The 20,688-nt window shown below is 40.2% G+C and overlaps 1 protein-coding gene and 1 pseudogene across 1 annotated transcript; both read left to right on the forward strand.

Moving 5' to 3' along the window:
* Positions 1 to 912, forward strand: LOC126977202 (uncharacterized; annotated as a pseudogene).
* A 9,047-nt stretch (positions 913 to 9,959) lies between these two features.
* Positions 9,960 to 20,688, forward strand: LOC126977250 (myrosinase 1-like). The gene is made up of 6 exons (XM_050825986.1): positions 9,960 to 10,074; positions 13,360 to 13,481; positions 15,815 to 16,485; positions 17,864 to 18,172; positions 19,838 to 20,076; positions 20,420 to 20,688. Exons 1-6 carry the CDS (start codon positions 10,034 to 10,036, stop codon positions 20,604 to 20,606), a joined length of 1,569 nt encoding a protein of 522 aa, XP_050681943.1. The 5' UTR covers positions 9,960 to 10,033; the 3' UTR covers positions 20,607 to 20,688.

A 20,688-nucleotide genomic window follows, 5' to 3' on the forward strand; every position in this document is an offset into this window, starting at 1 on the left:
TCCATGAAATGTATACTGTCAGAAAAGTTGTTCCTACGTTGAATAAATTACTCGTAGAATTAAAGAATCACAAAGTTTGGTGGAGGTCGAACGTCTTTTTCGAAAATTATAAAATGAATGGGATATCAGTATAAAAGTGTGGTTGGAACTGGAAAAACACGACATAGTTGCATGGTCCGTAGTCGACCAATAGTTTTCTTAGATGAAACATGCATTCATGCATCACATGCAGTGAAAAAATATCGGCAAAAAGAGAGGACAGAGTACTAACATGTGGTTCTGTTGGAAAGCGATTATTATTAATGCAGGTAGATAAATGGGGCTTATTACTAATGTTCAATTGATTGTTTAATCACAAAGTAAATCAAAGGACCATAACGATATGAATAGGACAAGTTTTATGAAATAGTTATCAGAGAAACTTATACGCAATTTGCCTCCGAACTCCTTATTCGTGATGGATAACGATCCCTATTAAACGATACAAGTAAATAAAGCACAGTTCCTCAAAACTGCAATTGAAAAATTGGATTATAAAAAGGGGATTATCTTATTTACAAAAAATACTGAAAGCAGAACTTTATCAAATTATAAAAGATCACAAAGAATTGCTGATTTATGAGGCTCACCAATTATTGATATCTCCCCCCTACAACTGCGACTTAAATTGAATTCAGTTTATATGAAGTCTTCTAAGTAGCTAACAATAATGTCGGCCAAAAAGCTGCGAATATAGTGAAGTTAACTGAAGATGCTTTTTGATCTATAGTTCGCCAGGATTGGCAAAATTTAGAAGACAAACTTAGTGAACGTAATGGCTGAAAAGATAATATTGCTGATAATTTCATAATTGAACTCGGAAATGAAAGCAGTATGTCAGAAAAAAAAATCAACAAAGACTTTAAAATTTAAATTATGTCATAATCTATTTAATCATTAATTTTTCCGGCAGCCACCAATCACCCAGTAGGGTAAATGCTATTTGTAATATATTTTGGCAACACCGTAGACAATGCTGCCAATTCCTGAGGCAGGGGCATCTTACGGTGAACGATCTGTAGAGTAAATAATATAACATATTATTATATTCTCTATTACTAGGGGCTTACAGACCTTACGAAAAATTATGACGATCGTAACGTAGGTACAGTCTAAACTGTACAGTTTTCGTAGTGCTCACAACCGCTACTAGAAAACTGTACGATAATCATTCGTTTAGCTATGACTTCGAAGGAGGACACGTTAGCAGTTGAAGGTTTTTTACGCGGCAAAAGAGCAAAAGGGAAAAAAAACATAAATAAGTTAACTCGTATCTGGTATAAAGAATGACTAATGGAAAGAGAAGCTCATTCCCATATTAATTTATTGAAGGAACTATAGACATTTCCTAAGTGATACTTATTTATACTTAGTTACATATATTTATACCTTTTTGTACATCTGCTGTCCATGGTATCGCCAATAATTGAAAAGCATGACACTATTATGAGAAATGCTTTTTCATCCCATGATAGATTAGTGGCCACTCTAAGGTTTTTAGCAACAGGAAAAGGAGTTCCCATAAGTATGCCTCAGACCTGAGAAGAACGGACGTAAGAAATTCAGCGGGCTTCTATTTTTAAATATAAAAATATCGTTACAATGTAAAAAAAATATTATCTAATAGTCTGTGGGCGGTCGCTCTATTCTAGTGGTATCGTTAAGAAAGTCATTTAAATGTTATAGTAACTTTTACCACACAAACGATTTTAAACAATTCTTTTGAATTTCTACATCATTATAATTTCATAATATTTGCTGAACGTCTTCTTCGTATCGTCCCTTATTTTCATTAAAAAAACATTTGTTTTGAACATTATCTGGGATCTTCTTGTAAAGCATAATAATATACAACGCCCCACAATACACTTACTAGCTCGACTTAGCCAAGTAGTATTGGTATTATACGTTTAGCTTTGTTCCTGGAGTTAACATTATGGTTATGACACTTTCTAGCAAATTCACTTATGTGCCTATGAACATACATTACACTATCAAGAATATATTGAGAGGCAACAAACAAGATGTTTATTTCTTTAAATATTGCTCTCAATAATTCTTTAGGAACTATAGGTAGGTTTAGGTTATAAATAGCGAAAATAGACCTCTTCTGCAGCACTAAGATGGTATTGATATCGGCAGCACTGCCCCATAGCAATATACCATAGGACATAATACTATGAAAATAACTAAAGTAAGCTAGCCGTGCCATATCTACGTCGGTTAATTAATTAATTATTTTAAATTCGGTTAATTATTTAATCGTTTTAACCGTGTATGCTGCAGAAATAAGAACAAAACTGGCATTTATGTTTTTGACATTTGGTACGGTAAATCTTATTATATATAAATTACGTGTTACGTAGTTTGTCCGTGATGGAATCCTAAACTAATGTACGGATTTTAATGGGGATTACTTCATGGAGTGCAGTTTAGTACAACTTGAGAGATAGGATAGTTTTTATTTCAATTTGGGACCCATACTTATTTTTGTTTTCAATATTTGTTTTGTATGGACATATTTTCTATGAGAGAATTTAGTTGGCAAATTCCTATAAAACAGTATTTCTTTTTATTATTTGTAGATCAACGTCTGTCGAGTCAGCTAGTTTTATATATTTCGTTTTCTTGCTATTTGACATTAGGTTATTAGCTTTAAACCAGTACACGATGTCAGATACAATATCGTTCTTATGTACTATGAACTTCCTTATGTATAACTTGTGTATAACCTGGTGTCTTTTAACTTTAAATATCAGGGATGTGTCTTCCACAAACAATACTACCATAGGTTTTTATACTATAAGGTTAGAAAGCTTTAAATAAATCACAGAACATACCAAGTGCATTCTGTGATTCCTCCCAAGCCTCAAATATATTGTTGATAAGTTCAACACCTGCTTCTGCAGTTGAAACATAACTTATTAGTGTTAACAATATTTTTTTTTAATTTTTACTAAGGGTCGGCAGCACCGACCGTAGAGCAGCTCGAATTGTCGGGGTCCAGGGCTCTGTGAACGACAGGATCACTTGGCGTTGCGTAGAGATGCTTCATTGTGTGTCTTCTACCGCATTTATCACGGGGAGTGTTCGGAAGAGTTGTTTAACCTGATTCCTGCCGCCGAATTCCACCTTCGCATGACAAGCCACAAGTTAGGATATCATCCCCACCATCTGGATGTGTGGCGGTCCTACACAGTGCGATTTTCATCCTTGAAGCTGTCTTCCACGTACTACAAAGCTGTGGAATGATCTTCCTTGTGCGGTGTTTCCGCGACGATACTACATGGGTAACTTCAAAAAAAAGCGCGTACTCCTTCCTTAAAGGCCGGCAACGCTCCTGTGATTCCTCTGGTATTGCAAGAGATTATGGGCGGCGGTGATCACTTAACACCAGGACCCGTACGCTCGTTTGTCCTATTCCATAAAAAAAAACATAGAACTCAAGCAGTTACGATTAAAGGCCAAACTTCAAATTTTGTCCCCATTACTTCTGGCGTTCCCCAAGGATCTCAACTTGGCCCTTTATTATTCAATATTTTGATCAACGGATATAGACAACATATTTTGGAATACAAGCTCTCTTCTATTCGCTGATGGTAATTAAATATTTACAAAAAGTAAGAGTTCAGATGATAGCATCCTCTTCCAAACTGACTTGAATAAACTTGGTAATTACTGCGTCAAAAATGGTCTCACTATAAATATTGATAAATGTTGTGCCATAAGTTTTTCAAGAAAATCTAACCCAATACTGTATAATAATGAGATATATGACACAAAATTAAAAGGAGTTGAAGAGATCTGGGGGTAATCCTGGAAAGTGAACTCACATTCTGAGCCCACTTTGATCGCATCTGTTCAATTAGTATTGTTTTCGCACAAGAATAATAGATGGCGCTAGACTCTACTTGGGTCGCGTTGACATTGGTTAATACGTAATATAGGATATGAGCAAGTTTATTTTTATTATTGAGCTTATACAACACTCCGAGTTTGAAGATATATATACTGTGTACTTGAGTGTAAATAAAGTGGTTAGTAATACAGTAATGGTGAGTGTTCTTATACTGCTTAATCCCGAGCAAACGAAATCGTACAGTATCATTAATAAATCATAATATGACTAAGAATGCGTGGTAACATTTTAAGGCAGGGAAACTAGTTTAAGAAATTGCATCTGTACTGAATGTTACACACCGCTTTTGTCAGGTCACATCTGGGACTTGGACTTGAAACTATACCGAAGAGCAATAAATAGCGACATCTGTTTCTTTATCTCAGTATTGTGCAGTTATTACTTTGTAACGAAACAATAGGTTATAAAAGATCTAGACTGATATACGATAAGGAGACCGAGGGGATTTGAAACAGTACCGGTTTCTGAATTTAAGAACGTTATCAAGTTGGCAACGTCGCTTTTCAATCATTTCCCTCCGCTGGCTGACGTGTCATTTCGCGTCATTGGCATAAATCTCGCGGTTGGAGATCTGCATGGCATTTGTCAAAAATTGTGAAATGTAAGTTTTTAGTTTTTTTTACGATGCCTATAATTTTGATATATTTTTTGTATTATGGTTTAAGCTACATATGTTTTGAGAGCTCATTAACTAAAGATTTATTATATGATACTTACAATTGATTTCTGTATACTTATTTGCTTATTGATTGTGGATTAAATAAAAATTTTAAGGTTTTTTCATACTAATGGGATGTGAGACAGGCTGTTACAACTCTACTTGTTTTTAATTTTATATCAGTCAGCATGCAATAAATAACGGGTGCAAAAAAAGTTATTTTTTGTAGATTTAATTTATTTATTTTGTTTTAGAATGCATACTGATTATAAAAGAGTGCCAAGGGTTTGGCGAGTCGCGATAGTATGATCTCACAGCAGAAGAAGTAACTGTGCGACAGAGATCGTACCTTGAGGAGAACAAAAGCATAAGTGGACTTATGTCGATTTGTTGGTGTTTACATCATCGTAAAGAACAACACATTAGCAAAATTTTTTTCATATTTCTTACAAATAGTAGTCGTTTATTATTACATAAGTAGTGTTAAAATTTGTTATTTGTGTATTTTTACTTATGACAAAAATATAATGACAAAAAAAGTAGTTTTATGGATTACACAGAAAATAATTGCTAATATCCAAGTAAATAAAAAGGTATTCCAATTTAAATAGTTTTTTAACTCTCCTGTAAAATATACTTTTTACACTTATGCTTTTGTTCTTCTCAACGTACGAAATGTGTCCGTGGCTTCTAGTTACAACCTGAACAAAGTTTGTTTCGAACTAGAAAAGTACCATCACTTTTATTTTGCAGCCCTTAATATATTCCAAAAATCATATATTCCAACTCTCCTCGACCCCTATTTCATCTTACCTCGGTATGATTAGAGTTGAAACAAGATCACTTGTTACGGCTAAGTCCTATTGCCACCACAATATTTACCGCTTATAATTTCTTTATTTTAGTCATTTGCAAGTGTAAAGAATGACGTATCGACTGGTGCTAATATCATACGATTTTTGTGTATAGCATTTGGTATATGAAATAAAATGTTAAAATTGTTTCAACTACCCTCGTCTCCCCTGCGTCAGAGTAAGATGTATTTTATCAGCAATATTAAGTATATCGCTATAGAATGATGATGCTAGTATCAAAGATTTCAAGTTTTCGTCACTTTAATAAGTCGCTTCATTGTGTGTCTTCTACCGCATTTATCACAGGGTCGTCGATGTGTACCGACGAGTCCCGAATTCCACGTTTCGCACGACCTGACAAATTACAATATCATCGCCACCATATGAATGTGTGGCGTCTGGTGTGTGGCCGGCTGGCTGTGTTAACTTCTTCCACGTACAACCAAGCTGTGGAATGAGCTTCCTTATACGGTGTTTCCAGGATGATACGATATGGGCACCTTCAAAAAAAGCACGTACACCTTTCTAAAAGGCCGGCAACGCTCCTGTGATTCCTCTGGTGTTACCAAGCACGTACACCTTTAGGCCGGCAACGCCCCTGTGATTTTTCTGGTGTTGCAAGAGAATGTAGGTGGCAGTGATCACATAAAATCAGGCTAACTCGTTTCTCGTATATAAAAAATAAATTTTATAGTATTAAGGTAGATAGCTAACTATAGAGTCTACCTAAAGTAATACGTGTAAATACCTATATAAACAGATATACATGGGACCACCAAACGCATATAAAACAGGGAAGCATTTCTGACGCTTTAAAATAGCGCAACTAAAACTATACCATACTAATGGCATAGTTTGCCCACCAGGGCAGGGCTTACAAACTGTTTAGTAAGGGGAGTGAGTACGATTGAATAACTGTCAGATTTTAAAAACAGATAAAACAAGATTTAAAAAAATACATTAATGTGTTATAAAGTTGTGCAGAAATTATACGGATCGTCACCCCAAGGGGAATTGGATCACTTGTAGGTAGACCAATTACTTAAAAGTACCATAAAAGATAGGTATTTTATTGGAGGGATGGCATTATCCTTAAATAATTGCTTGCCATAAATAATTTTTCTTTGATGAAACATTATGTATGCACGCAAGAAGTTATACTTTTTTTCTGTGACCTCCCTTTACGTACCGCTTCTTCTTTCTTAAATTATCATTAAAGGAATTACCAGTACGTCTCTAATAGGCTGCAAGTCCTGAGTCATCTTTTAAAATACGCTATTCTAGGTGCTATCTTCATCTCCGGAAATAAAATATTTTGCTTTCGGATATGATTTCTTCGAATTCTTTCCCTTACTGCTTTGAACACCTTTTTCGTACGAACACTACGTGGACGACCACATATTTTTCTGTCACAATCAGAGGAGGTCTCATTGTACATATTAATAGCCCGGTATACAAAAATTTTACTAATACCAAGCGTATGGAGAGTTGCAATTGCATTTGGCTCCATACCTACTTTATGAAATGCAATCACAGCGATTCGGTTCTCTTTATCTATCGCAAAATATTGTACAATGTATTGGCGCCAAAATGAAAAAACTCAATGAATTCCAAATTCAAATGTAATATTTTGTTTATTTTTAATTGTAACAGTATTTATGGCCAGACTAAGGAAAGAGCCCGATAAAACCGTCCACACATTCAATTATTATTACATGTGTCCATTATCTCAGAAGGTACATCGCTCCACAGGCTCCGGCTGCCGGGCTGGCCTCGTAGCAGATATTGACGTAGAGTTAAGATTACGAGCACCTGCGCTCACAATCAGATCAATGATAACATTGTGGAAAAAACATGTCAATCAATGTTTATGTTGATTCTAAAAGAATATAATATTATGTTGTTTCTCTTATAAGACCCCGTTACACTCAGAGGCGAGATGTTCTACTTTCATTGGTTATCGCTAATCGTAATGAGTTGATCTTTACTTCACTAAGTAAGTTTAGCTTACTTTCTATTATATACGGTTCCATTCGTTCCGAATTTTCGTCCCGAACGTCATTGCTTGACATTCCGAATTTCTAAACCTATTCTAATTCATTTACGTTGCGAACGAAAATTGGAATATGACAGCTGTTTGTTCAGAATTTTAACCTCACATTAACGAAATCAAAGATGTTACCTTTTGATTTTAGTTAGTGTAGATTTTGTTGCAAGTTCGCTTGAAATGATTTTAAGAATGCTTTGCATTAGTACAACTGTTAGAAAGGATAGAGGTAGAACTTTATCTTAGTTATTCCTTTCTAACAGTACCTAGTAATATTTCTATCTTTAGCGACATTTATAATCAGTTTCATTTTTGTTATTAACAAAAGAACACAATTTTATATTTTAAATTTTTTTATATTTATTAATTAAACTAACACACTGTAAAAGTAGCAAATGTTATTTGCAATAGAATTTTTTTTTCTTTGTTTCTGTATTTATGGCAAGACTAGGTAAGTAAATTTTACGAAACACAACATTTACTACATTTTCTCTTCAGGAGAGCTGTTATTGTCAAAGGAATATTCAGGCCTTTCAGGGCATAGCTATAATATAATTATTTTCTAGTTTCCATATGAATCATTTGATAAGTTTTTAAGTATCACGTTATGTAAGTTATACTTGAACATTAAAGAAGAAACGGATCCGGCTTTTAGAGTGATTTCTTTAAGCTGTAACTAACTCTGGGACCACATGTTGTACTCCAATCAAGAGGACATGTGACTGGATCAGATTGGAATCAGTTACTCTTTAAAATGGGTTCTATTTCAAACAGTAAGTATTACAAGTTAATGTTTACTCAATATCTGACATCATTTCCTCTTTTTGGCGACATCTTAATCATTAATTATGTCTACGTTTCACTGCAGTTCATTATTTACTTAATTGGTTTTTGGTTAACACGGACGAGTAAAAAAATAAGGCCTCCGTGTCGCCTTACATAACAGTGAGGCACCAAAATAAGCCGGTAAACGTGTAAATACATAGCTCCACGCATACACTTACGCTAATACAAGCCGATCGGCCGCTACTATGAGATTTGCCATCGTCTGTGACAGATCAGTTTGCGTCGCAATAAAACGTTTTAAAAATGCCGTCGTGCGTTGTGAATAAGTGTCAAACAATAATATTAGTATTTGTGGATATATGATTATTTAAGGTAGAAAAAATTGTGTAACTGGTATACCCAGTAACCCCACACACACTAGCATAAGGGTGCTTCACTTGCTAATATCATGGCGCGGAGTCCTTCTCTTTTTATTAGTCCGTGTTGGTAAATTGTAATTTACTTGGGTTGAGTGGAAACAGTTTTTTTTTATAAATTGTAGACTGTACATATTGTTTCAATTCTATTTTACTTTCCATGTGCTTCTTCGGCACTGCCTTTAAATTTCAGGAATACATTTTTGTTCGAGGATCCGCGTCGTCCGTACCTTGAGAAGTACAATGTGCGACGGCCGACGATCCATGTGGTGGCACCACATTAGTTAAAAGTTGGTTAACCATTAATCCAATAACTTTGGCCGGGTGCCGGTCACCGGGATGCGTTAGTTCTTTGTCTGTAAATTGTGAATGACGTTTGAAGGCTCTAGGAGACAGGAACGTTTGGTTTTATTATATACTTATTAATTAGTAATCAAAGCATTATTTTCTGATAATTGAATGACAAGTGACGGAAGTCAAACAAAGGTAACTAAGAAACCTATGACACGCCTCCCTCGCGATTTCCAGGAATTAAGGGCGCCGGAGGCAACTGGTCCAGGTGGCGGATCCATATACGTCCGCTATCCATCTCTATCTGGTAGTGGAGGACCAATCCGGCGAGTCACTGTACCAAACTCCCACTTTGTAGTTGCGAGCTGGCACTCTACTGCCAACAACAAACTCTCTCACTTGTTCTCCTTGACTTCTGGGTGCTGCCTTAGGCCGGGCTCTTATCTTGGCCGCAAGTCGGGTTCTGACTTCTCTTCCAAACATCAGTGTATATGTGGAGTCTCCGGACATGACCAGTGTGGCACGAAGGAACATTCTAACAGTACGGACGGAAGTGTAGTATCCCACCACTCTCCCCCTCTAACTTGTGCAATGATCTTTTAACTGTTTGGACGAAGCGTTCGGCTTGTCCGTTAGCAGCGGGATGGTAAGGAGCGATCGTTTTATCCACTATCCCATCCTCGTTGCCAGATATGATATACTTATTAATTAGTAATTCGGTTCACGTTCCAGTTCGTCTGGTCAGAATGATTGGATCATGTGTTGATGTTTAGTAAACAATTTCAACAACGATTGTATCAGCGAGTGCCGTGACCTCATCATGCAATGGGTGCCGCGGAGTTTGAGCATCATCCGCATCAACACACGAGGAACGTCACCGCGCCGCCCGCGATACGTAACACATCCGGCACGGCACGGTACCTGTCGGTATGTCGTATTGTTTCAGCGTCGGGCGCTCCATCAGTTTCAGAGATAAAGCGCGCGCGCTCGGAACTGCCAGTAGTGAGTGTCTGTGTCGCAGGTATGGCGCGTGTGCTGAGCTGGAGGTGGCAGCCGCTGCTGGGGTGAGTGGGGGCTGGTTCGTTGGAAGTATTTTTTATCAAATTTTCTTCATCTCAACCCCGTACTTATTTATTCAAAAAAAAAAGTTTAGTTGAACATTTTTGAATCGTTAGAATTTTCAAGGAGCTTTCTTCTATGGTGTTTCCGGGACGATATAACATGGGTACCTTCAAAAAAAGCGCGTACGCCTTTCTTAAAGGCCGGCAACGCTATTTTTCCTCTAGTGTTGCAAGAGATTATGGCGGTAGTGATCACTTAACACCAGGTGACCCGTACACTCGTTTGTCCTCCTTTTGCATAAAAAATAAAAATTTCACAACTCTGTTTTCAAGCTGACGCCATCCGCGTAGCCATGGTTCGTTGGTGATGATGGATGTGTTTTGCCGACTGAAGCAGCCTTTTGCGTGTCTTTAATATTAATCATTAAGTTTCCTTTCGCGGTGTTCCTAAAGCCCGCATTCCGGCGACCACTGTCCTTATGACAGTACCCAACAAAGCCCACAATTCGCTTACGCACTACGTGCGGAGATATGAGAGGCCCTGAGAGATCTGGACTGAGGGCTTCAGTCGCTGTGATTGTGGTGCGATCTTCTCCCTCAGAGTTGAAGGCCACTCATCGTTGGCTCAGGTACAAGAAGGTCACCAGCCATTGACCACCGCGGAGGCTATACTGCCGGTCATTGATCACATGATCATCGTCCAGGTATCCGGGAGACGGTGGTTGATGATCTTTACATTGGCAAATTTTGAATAGTTTGCTTGCGATAGAGTCACAGACAGACAGAATGATATAAATATCAATATTCACTTTGTTTGAATCGCTTGTATTCAGTAGATAAACATTATATACAAATAATAATATGCAGATTAACTGAGTTTATACTTCTGATTGTTAACAATCGTCATATCAGGTGCTTGTTTTGTATGCTCAGAAAAGGAATTCGCCACTTCATACTTGCAGTTCAAACAGTTTTAGATTTATTAAAGTTCGAAAGATCATCATTTCATAACTACTACAGTGACTTATACAATATCAAAAACTTCCAGATGACTTGAGCTCTCTCTTAAGTGAACACCGCCGCCCACATTCTCTTGCAACACCAGAGGAATTACAGGAGCGTTTCCGGCCTTTTAGAAAGGTATACGCGTATAGGTGTACGCGCTTTTTTTTAATCGTAAATGTATCCAAGTCGCATCGTTCTGGAAACTTCTTACGGTTCTGTTCACCGCACAGTGAAGATGCACATGCACAGCTTGGTTCTACGTTGAAGATAGTCCCTGGAAAACCGCTCTATGGAGGAACGCCACACAGCCAAATGATGGGGATGATGTCCTAATTTGGGACGTGCGTAGGTGGAACTCGGCAGGAATCAGGTCAAACAGCTCTTCGGAACACTGCCCGTGATAAATGCTGTAGAAGTCGCATCATGAAGCGATATCTCTTCACCAAGAGATCAAGCCGTTCACAGATCACTGGATCCCGACAATTCGAGCAGCTCTGCGTTGCACGTGGTTAAATGATTCGAGCTGATACTTGGGGTGCGCCCGACCAGAGATGACAGCAATAAGTAGGTACTCCATATGGACCGGTGGCCGGATCTGCGCTTTGTAGACCGCTAGGATGTGGGGCCGGGTTGTATTGCTGCGCTTTATTTATGACGCCCACATTCTTCGAAGCCAAGTTGCTTGCGAGTCTTTAAGGGAAGGCTTGCCGAAGAGCGGTGTAACGAGAAATGGTTTTTTTTTGTCATAAACGCGACCTTCTCAAGAGGGGACATCATAGAATACATTAGTTTCTTGCGGCATTGGTGAATGATTTCCCGAAAGAGACCAGCATGGCCCTTTTAGATGGCATCACCAGTACTGTCATCTGCATAGCAATGCATTTTGAAGGCGTTTAAAATTTTTGATGAGGCAGAACTAGTATAGACTATGTCAAACCAACTGGTTTGACATAGTAACCACCACAGTGACAACCAGGGTAAACTTACCCTGAGGTGTACTTATTCATGTTAAACTCATCTTGTTCAGCCTAGGCTAAACGGGTTTGTCCAAAGGCCAATAGGAGAACCTATTCTGTACCGGCTTGCCATATCGTCTAAAGAATGAACTGAATTATTGGCCTAGGAAAACCTAGTTTGGCCTAAAATCGGGTTTGGCCGGTAACATATGCAGAGTAATGGGTACTTAACCGTAAACATAAAAAAATAAATTTAAAAATTAAAGCAAATAATTGAAGAACAAAATTAAAAAAAATACCTGTAAGTACCGTAAAAATAACCTTAACATATCTTTATGATTTTTAGGTTATTTTGGCGTACACATTCTTGTCGTATATCTCAGTATTCTGGTTAGACCATTTCAAACTAAATATACCGTTGTAATTTAGAGATACAATTAAATTTATTCAAACAAAACAAATCTTATAACTATATTTGCAATATTATGATTACATAAAATTAAAATTATCATTGCGTAGCAAGAATACTGGCAGCATTTCCGCGTTAGCTAGGCTGATCCGTTGACCGAAATAGCTGCCAGCGCTTGGGTTACCAGTAGCCGAACTATTGAGGCGACAAGATAGTACTTTGTACATTCAACGCGCCTCTGGGCCCCACAGGACAAGAGTCTCGATACCAAATGGCATAAAGATGTATGACACACTTGCGATGGTTGCTGTCTTCAGCTGTCGAAGCAGCAGCCCCAGCACCAACTGACGTAACTCGGACATGAGAAGGAGTCAGAGTATCGACGCAAGTCACGTCCCACACCCTTCCCCATGCCCAAGATAATCTCGAGATTATAAGGAATAGAACAATATATTATATTTCAATACTATACATCGCAATTCGAGGTGGACCTATTCCTCGAACAAAAAAATTGTCTCCTTTACAACAAATAATTTATTTAAAAACAAAAAAATTATGCATTTATGAAACAAAATTTAAATGTAAATATGTTCAATGTTGGGCCTGTGTTTTAATTGATCCCATATTTTACCCTTTTTAGGGTTGAATTTTGGGAACGGCTGAAATATGTAACTCATTATTTTTGCCGTTCAACCGCACATTCATACAACGTTTCATGCAAATATCTCCAATGAATAAAGACTTTCATACAAACCCTTGTAATCTATTTCACTCCCTTACGGGTTGAATTTTCAAAAATTCTTTCTTAGTGTACTCCTACGCCACTCAAGCAATTTTTGTGCTAAATTTTATGGCTCCCAGCGGTTACAGCTATGTCAGTCAGTCAGTTTTATATTTTATATACTGTTTGTATTCCAGAGCCATTGTACTGGTATTCGCGGATGCGGCAGCTTCAGGAAATATAAAGAAGTTTCCAGACGGATTCTTATTCGGCGCCTCCACCGCTGCATACCAGGTAGAAGGAGGTGCCTTCGAAGATGGTTAGTTGTAGACTAATTGACCGAACTGAGGTGCTCACTAAGAACTGGTGAAGTTGCATACGCAGCGCCAACCGTAGCGGTAACAATTGTATTTAACAGCCTAGGTAACATCAACCGAAGAAGTCCACTGCTGGACAAAGGCCTCCCCCAAAGATTTCCACGACGATCGGTCCTGCGCTGCCCTCATCTATGTGCAGCACTAGTACAGCTCAATGGTGGTCTTACGACGAGGGGGTGTGTCGGGCTCCCCGACAGATGTTACAGCTGGTCACGATCTATTAGTAACTGAGTAGATTGATGATCTCTTTTGTTATGGAGTACTTGAATTACGAGAGTAGACTTAATAAGCATACATATTTAGTAGAGAACTACGCCATAGTTTCGAACAAATATAAACAATATCCGTTACTATGACGTAAACTGCAAAATTATTGACACTTTATGGCAAGTTTCTATTCTGTCCAGAATTTTTTTTAATACAAATCATTCAATTTATATCAATATTATTTTTTTGTACAGGGTTATTATATACAAGAAGTATTGCTCTGCTGTTTTTCTTGATATCGGCCAGGCGTTCGACAAACATTGGCATGATGGATTATTGTATAACATAAAAGAAAAACTGCCTCATTCCTTCTTCTCCATTCTTCGATCGTACCTCGCCGACAGATGCTTCGGAATCAAATGTAATAACGATACATCTAAAATATACCTTATTCGCTCATTGCTACCTCGAGGAAGTCTATTGGGTCCAGTCCTCTACCTTGTCTATACTGCCGACACATGCCACAAACATAACTGTAACCTATGCTGATGACACAGCCCTGTTAGCAGTACATGATGACCCAGTACAGGCCTCGGCTGACCTCCAATTACAACTGTCGGAATAGGAAGCGTGGCTCGATAAATGAAGAATAAAAGCAAATCAAAACAAGTCTGTCCAAGTAACTTATACACTTCGTATCATGTCCTCCAGTTCATCTGTATAACGAAAACATTCCTCAAGCGGATGATGCTAAGTACTTAGGAATGCATCTAGACCGCAGACTGACCTGGCGAAAACACATATGGGCCAAACGAAAACAACTTGATGCTAGAGTGAGAGATATGTACTGGATGCTCGGACGCAAATCTAATTTGTCAAACAGTAGCAAAATGTCCATTTACAAAGCGATACTTAAACCAATATGGACCTAAGGGATTCAACTATGGGGTACGGCAAGGAACAGCAATGTAGAAATACTGCAATGATTTCAAAGCAAAACAATACGAAACATGTGTAACATTTCCCAGTGTATTAGCAACATGCTGATGCATGCTGATCTAAAACTAAACACTGTGAAAGAGGAAATCACCAAATACAACATAAAGTACCAGCTGCGACTATCATGCCATATATGCTTCCCAGCCGGAGGGCGCTTTTAGTGTCATATACAACAGACTGAAAAGACACAGCATTCCTAGCCTTGCTGATAGATTCACCACCGGATAGTCAGCAAACATGTAGATCAGTTCGATGGAACTGATCATAAAAATAAAGTACATGAAAAAAAAAAATTCCAACAAAGAGACAATAAATTGGCTTATTACGCTAGGCTGTGCCTATCGCCAAGATGGCAGAAAATATCAGAGGAGAAAAAGATAAAAAAACAGCAATATATTTATTTTCTTATTTTTTCTTTCGCTGTTCCATTCATTTTATCATTCTCACTCAAGAATACGCGAGTATTTGCATACTTCTCTTGTATCGATTGGAAGAACGTAAAAAGGTTATTAACCAATTTTTAAAAAAGAGAGGTTCTCAATTAGATGGTTTTTTTTAATGTTTGTTTCGTCAGAACTTTCGACTGGGTGAACCGATTTAGATTCTATTTTTGTTAGAAAGCTGATGCTTCTTTTACAAAATTTAAGGTTCAACCTTGTTTTATTTTACTAGATTGCATTATTTTAATAATATATATGTATAAACTTTTGTTCCTCCACAGAGCGGTTTTGAAGGATCTTTCTTCCACGTGCAACCAAACTATGAAATGAGCTTCCTTGTGCAGTGGTTCCAGGACAACATGGGTATCTTCAAAAAAGCACGTACACTTTAACCAAAGCGCGGCAGCACTCCAGTGATTCCCTCTTGTGTTGCAGGTGAATTTGGGCGACGGTGATCACTTAACATCGATTTACCGGTGGTTCTCCTCTTACATAAAAAACTATTTTTAATATCTCTATCAGTAGGTGTGATATTTGAAGACGCTCCATATGTACATCCGAAATTATATCACCATGCTTCTTTGAGTGAAAAAAATTACTGATTGGTGTAATCGATTCGTATTTTCCAGGCAAAGGGCTTTCTATCTGGGATATCGCTACGCACCTGGAGCCATCCCCAATTGCAGACGGCAGCACGGGCGACGTCGCAGCTAACTCTTACCATATGTACAAGCGAGACGTTGAGATTATGACCGAGCTGGGATTGGACTTCTACCGGTTTTCTGTTTCGTGGCCGCGGATCCTGCCCGACGGCTTCGTGAATAACATAAACAGAGCCGGGATAGATTACTACAACAGACTCATCGACGAAATGCTGCAGAACGGTATAACCCCGTTCGTAACCATGTACCACTGGGACCTGCCGCAAGAGTTGCAGAAGTTGGGAGGATGGGCCAACCCCGCCATCGTGGACTGGTTCGCCGATTATGCTAAGACTCTGTTTGATAATTTTGGTGACAGAGTGAAGAATTGGATAACGATCAATGAACCCAAACAGATCTGTTACGAGGGCTACGGGTCCGACAAGAAGGCCCCTTTGGTGAACATGTCGGGGATAGCGGAGTACCTATGCTCCAAGAACGTGCTCCTGGCGCACGCCGCCGCCTACCGCTTGTACGACCGGGAGTACCGGGAACGCCAGCGCGGCAGCGTGGGCATCGCGCTGAGCTGCTCCTGGTTCGAACCCGCGTCTGAGTCGGCGGATGACTTCCAAGCGGCTTTGGATGCTCGCCAATTTGATGTGGGTCTTGTTTATAGTAGATATCTTTAAACGAGCAATTCTTGTATATTTAATCTGAATCTAGGTTTCAATTTAAAAAAATGTAGTTTTATCCGTATATTATTGAGAAACTGCTACAATAACATCAGAATACAAAGGTAAATTTCGCCACTATTTACAAGACTATAATAGCTCAGATGGTACATTGGGTGATTCGGAAAGCAGAAGACCATGGTTCGAATCCAGATATCCTATTAGTTTTTTTTTGTTCAAGTTTTGTACATACTTAAAAATCCGAGCAAGGCTCGGTCGTCCAGGTACTAGTAGATTGAACGAGGTCGTGACAATTAATTTACAGTGATCTCCATACAATCAATTCATCACCTGTACTCAAATTATAACACTTTTGTTTCTTTTAATAATTTAAAATAACTTTTTAATTTACTCGTGTAAGTCACTTGGGCTGGGTTGAAACTAACCTAAAAACTAACTTTAGCAATAAAAAACATGTAAAAGTTCCGGTTAAGCAAAAAATGAGTTACAACATTCGACAATTTTTAGATGCCGTCGTGACTTTAACTGTTAACAGTAACCGTTCAATCTTCTCTAGTTAAGCTATTCCAAATGTTAAATAAAATTTTCAAATAAATTTCAAATATACTGCTCGATTCTGCAGGTAAGTGTTCTTAATCTGATATGTCACTTTTTAACTTTAGCTATGCCATAGAATACGATGGTGCAACACATTTTGCAGTTAAAGTCAGCGTTACTGATAATGTTAATCTTAACAATAACGGGTAATATGATGCAACCGAGCCTTATTATTTGACGTTTGAGTGTTTTGTTATTTCACTTTTCAATAAAAAAATTATGATTTATAAAACACTGAAGCTGTACCTAAATTTAAGAGAGTGGTAATGAGTGTCTTGCAACTAAAGCCCTCCATTCATGGGCACTCCATCGCTCCAAACGGCTCGTGAACTCTCAAAAATCCGCTCGTGAATGTCAAAATTCCAGCAATCGAAATGGAGTGTTAAGGAAAAATGGAATTCCAAACGATCGAAACTCCGTCGCGCCACGTCAATTGGCGCGGCTCGTCCAATCGGTGTAGCAAGCTGGTGAGTGTGAAAACTAAACGGTACAGCGCGCCATGCCATCGCGCCGAGCGGTTTATAAAATAATAATTGCGGCGCATCCAGGCTGTATAGTGAACGAGCTTTAGGAATAATATAAGGAGGTACTTAAGGTACAGGTTATTGCAAAAATAATGAACAGAATTGTTAAAAATAATGATATGTTGTGATTTATTTGGTGCTAAGCGAACATGCACAAGAACCAAAGTGTATTTTGAGTAATTACATCGCCTAGTAAATTAATCAATTATATTGTAAACTTGCAGTGGGGCCAATACGCGCATCCCATTTTCAGTAAAGCGGGGGACTATCCAACGGAACTGAAAAGGAACATAGCAATGAAAAGCGCTGAACAAGGCTTCAAACGTTCCCGCCTTCCAGAACTTTCCGCGGCTGAAGTGAAAATAATTCAAGGCTCGGCTGATTTCTTTGGCTTAAATACTTATACAAGTAAACTGGCGTACCGGGATGCGTCGCTGGAAGGAATGTATGGTGTCCCATCGTACATGGACGACATGGGCTCCGTGCTGGTCAAGGACCCGTCGTGGGAGCAGGCGGCGTCGTCGTGGCTGCAGGTCAGTGAGTGTACGTCGCTGGAAGGAATGTATGGTGTTCCGTCTTACATGGATGACATGGACTCCATGCTGGTCAAGGACCCGTCGTGGCAGCAGGCGGCGTCGTCGTGGCTGCAGGTCAGTGAGTGTACGTCGCTGGAAGGAATGTATGGTGTCCCATCGTACATGGACGACATGGGGTCCGTGCTGGTCAAGGACCCGTCGTGGCAGCAGGCGGCGTCGTCGTGGCTGCAGGTCAGTGAGTGTACGTCGCTGGAAGGAATGTATGGTGTCCCATCGTACATGGACGACATGGGCTCCGTGCTGGTCAAGGACCCGTCGTGGCAGCAGGCGGCGTCGTCGTGGCTGCAGGTCAGTGAGTGTACGTCGCTGGAAGGAATGTATGGTGTCCCATCGTACATGGACGACATGGGCTCCGTGCTGGTCAAGGACCCGTCGTGGCAGCAGGCGGCGTCGTCGTGGCTGCAGGTCAGTGAGTGTACGTCGCTGGAAGGAATGTATGGTGTCCCATCGTACATGGACGACATGGGCTCCGTGCTGGTCAAGGACCCGTCGTGGGAGCAGGCGGCGTCGTCGTGGCTGTAGGTCAGTGAGTGTACGTCGCTGGAAAGAATGTATGGTGTCCCATGGTACATGGACGACATGGGCTCCGTGCTTGTCAAGGACCCGTCGTGAGAGCAGGCGGCGTCGTCGTGGCTGTAGGTCAGTGAGTGTACGTCGCTGGAAGGAATGTATGGTGTCCCATCGTACATGGACGACATGGGCTCCGTGCTGGTCAAGGACCCGTCGTGGCAGCAGGCGGCGTCGTCGTGGATGCAGGTCAGTGAGTGTACGTCGCTGGAAGGAATGTATGATGTCCCATCGTACATGGACGACATGGGCTCCGCGCTGGTCAAGGACCCGTCGTGGGAGCAGGCGGTGTCGTCGTGGCTGCAGGTCAGTGAGTGTACGTCGCTGGAAGGAATGTATGGTGTTCCGTCGTACATGGATGACATGGACTCCATGCTGGTCAAGGACCCGTCGTGGCAGCAGGCGGCGTCGTCGTGGCTGCAGGTCAGTGAGTGTACGTCGCTGGAAGGAATGTATGGTGTCCCATCGTACATGGACGACATGGGCTCCGTGCTGGTCAAGGACCCGTCGTGGGAGCAGGCGGCGTCGTCGTGGGAGCAGGCGGCGCCGTCGTGGCTGCAGGTCAGTGAGTGTACGTCGCTGGAGGGAATGTATGGTGTCCCATCATACATGGACGAAATGGGCTCCGTGCTGGTCAAGGACCTGTGGTGGCAGCAGGCAGGGTCGTCGTGGCTGCAGGACAGTGAGTGCACGCTGTAGGCCATGGTCACAGGTCAGAGTTGTCTCTGCTCTGGACAGTTATTACTTATATTTAGTATTAATTTGCTTACTGCGAGTCACGTTCACAAAGAGAGCCTGTTGAAATAAAACGCATACCAGCAGTTATCAACTGGTAATGTTAACTCCTTCTTGTCCTTTATTTTGTTTTTGCGATGCTACCAAATAGCCCAGTGGAATGCCAGCTACTTATATTAAAACCAGCAAGCAGGATGACTTGGGTCCACTTTGTTATGTTTTGAACAAATTTCGCTAATTTACTTTTTAATTTTATGCATACGTTACAAGAAATAATTATTCTTCTTTTGTTCACTTCAGGAAGTGCCCTGGGGGTTTTATAAGCTCCTAATGGAGATAAAGAATCTGTATGACAATCCGCGAGTGCTGGTGACTGAGAACGGCTGGTCGAGCACGGGTGGTCTTCTTGACGAGGACCGTATCCGGTACCTGAGGAGCTACCTGGACGCACTGCTGGCTGCCGTCGAGGACGGAGCCGAGGTGCAGGGCTACGCTGTCTGGAGCCTCATGGACAACTTCGAGTGGATGCAGGGCTACAGGTGCGTGCCACAAGGGGGAGCTTGAAAATCTTGAATATTCCCTTGAAACGGTCCACTTTTCCGGTTCTTGAACAGAGATTCAACGTATATGTTGTACGGTACCTAATAATATACGAATGGGTTTATAAATAAACTAAACAGCCAGAAAAGTAAGAAAAGTTGGCGAAGGAATATTTCTTAAAGAATTCAAGTTAAAGGAAGTCCTGCGGAATCACAGGCACATAATTATTTGATGTCACACCAGGAGCTGAATGCACGTTACTCTAGCTGCTAGCGGCCAAAATAGTGTTAATGGCTTGATTTGGATCGTCATTTGTTTATGTTCGTATATATATGCTTGCAGTGAGAAGTTCGGACTGTACGAGGTGGACTTCTCCAGTCCGGAGCGCACCAGAACCGCGCGCAAGTCTGCCGCCGTCTACAAGGAGATCGTGAGCTCCCGTCTGCTGGACCCCAGTTTCGAGCCCCAGCTCTACGAGGAGGAGGTTACCAGCGATGAGCACCAACCACCGAGAGTGGACCTCTACTGACAGCCGTTTCACGCTCCCCACTCCCCGGCAGACCTTTCTTTTCAACAAACATCTCAATATTAAATATCTAGAGTTGTCTGTT

The sequence above is a fragment of the Leptidea sinapis genome, chromosome 44, assembly GCF_905404315.1.
Source record: "Leptidea sinapis chromosome 44, ilLepSina1.1, whole genome shotgun sequence".
Classification (NCBI taxonomy): Eukaryota; Metazoa; Arthropoda; class Insecta; order Lepidoptera; family Pieridae; genus Leptidea; species Leptidea sinapis.

Excerpts from the sequence above, each read along its gene's own strand:
- LOC126977250 (XM_050825986.1), top strand. The coding sequence starts at position 10,034 with ATGGCGCGTGTGCTGAGCTGGAGGTGGCAGCCGCTGCTGGG. Across the intron at positions 18,173-19,837 it reads CGGCGTCGTCGTGGCTGCAG|GAAGTGCCCTGGGGGTTTTA; the intron begins GTCAGTGAGTGT and ends TGTTCACTTCAG. Across the intron at positions 20,077-20,419 it reads GAGTGGATGCAGGGCTACAG|TGAGAAGTTCGGACTGTACG; the intron begins GTGCGTGCCACA and ends ATATGCTTGCAG.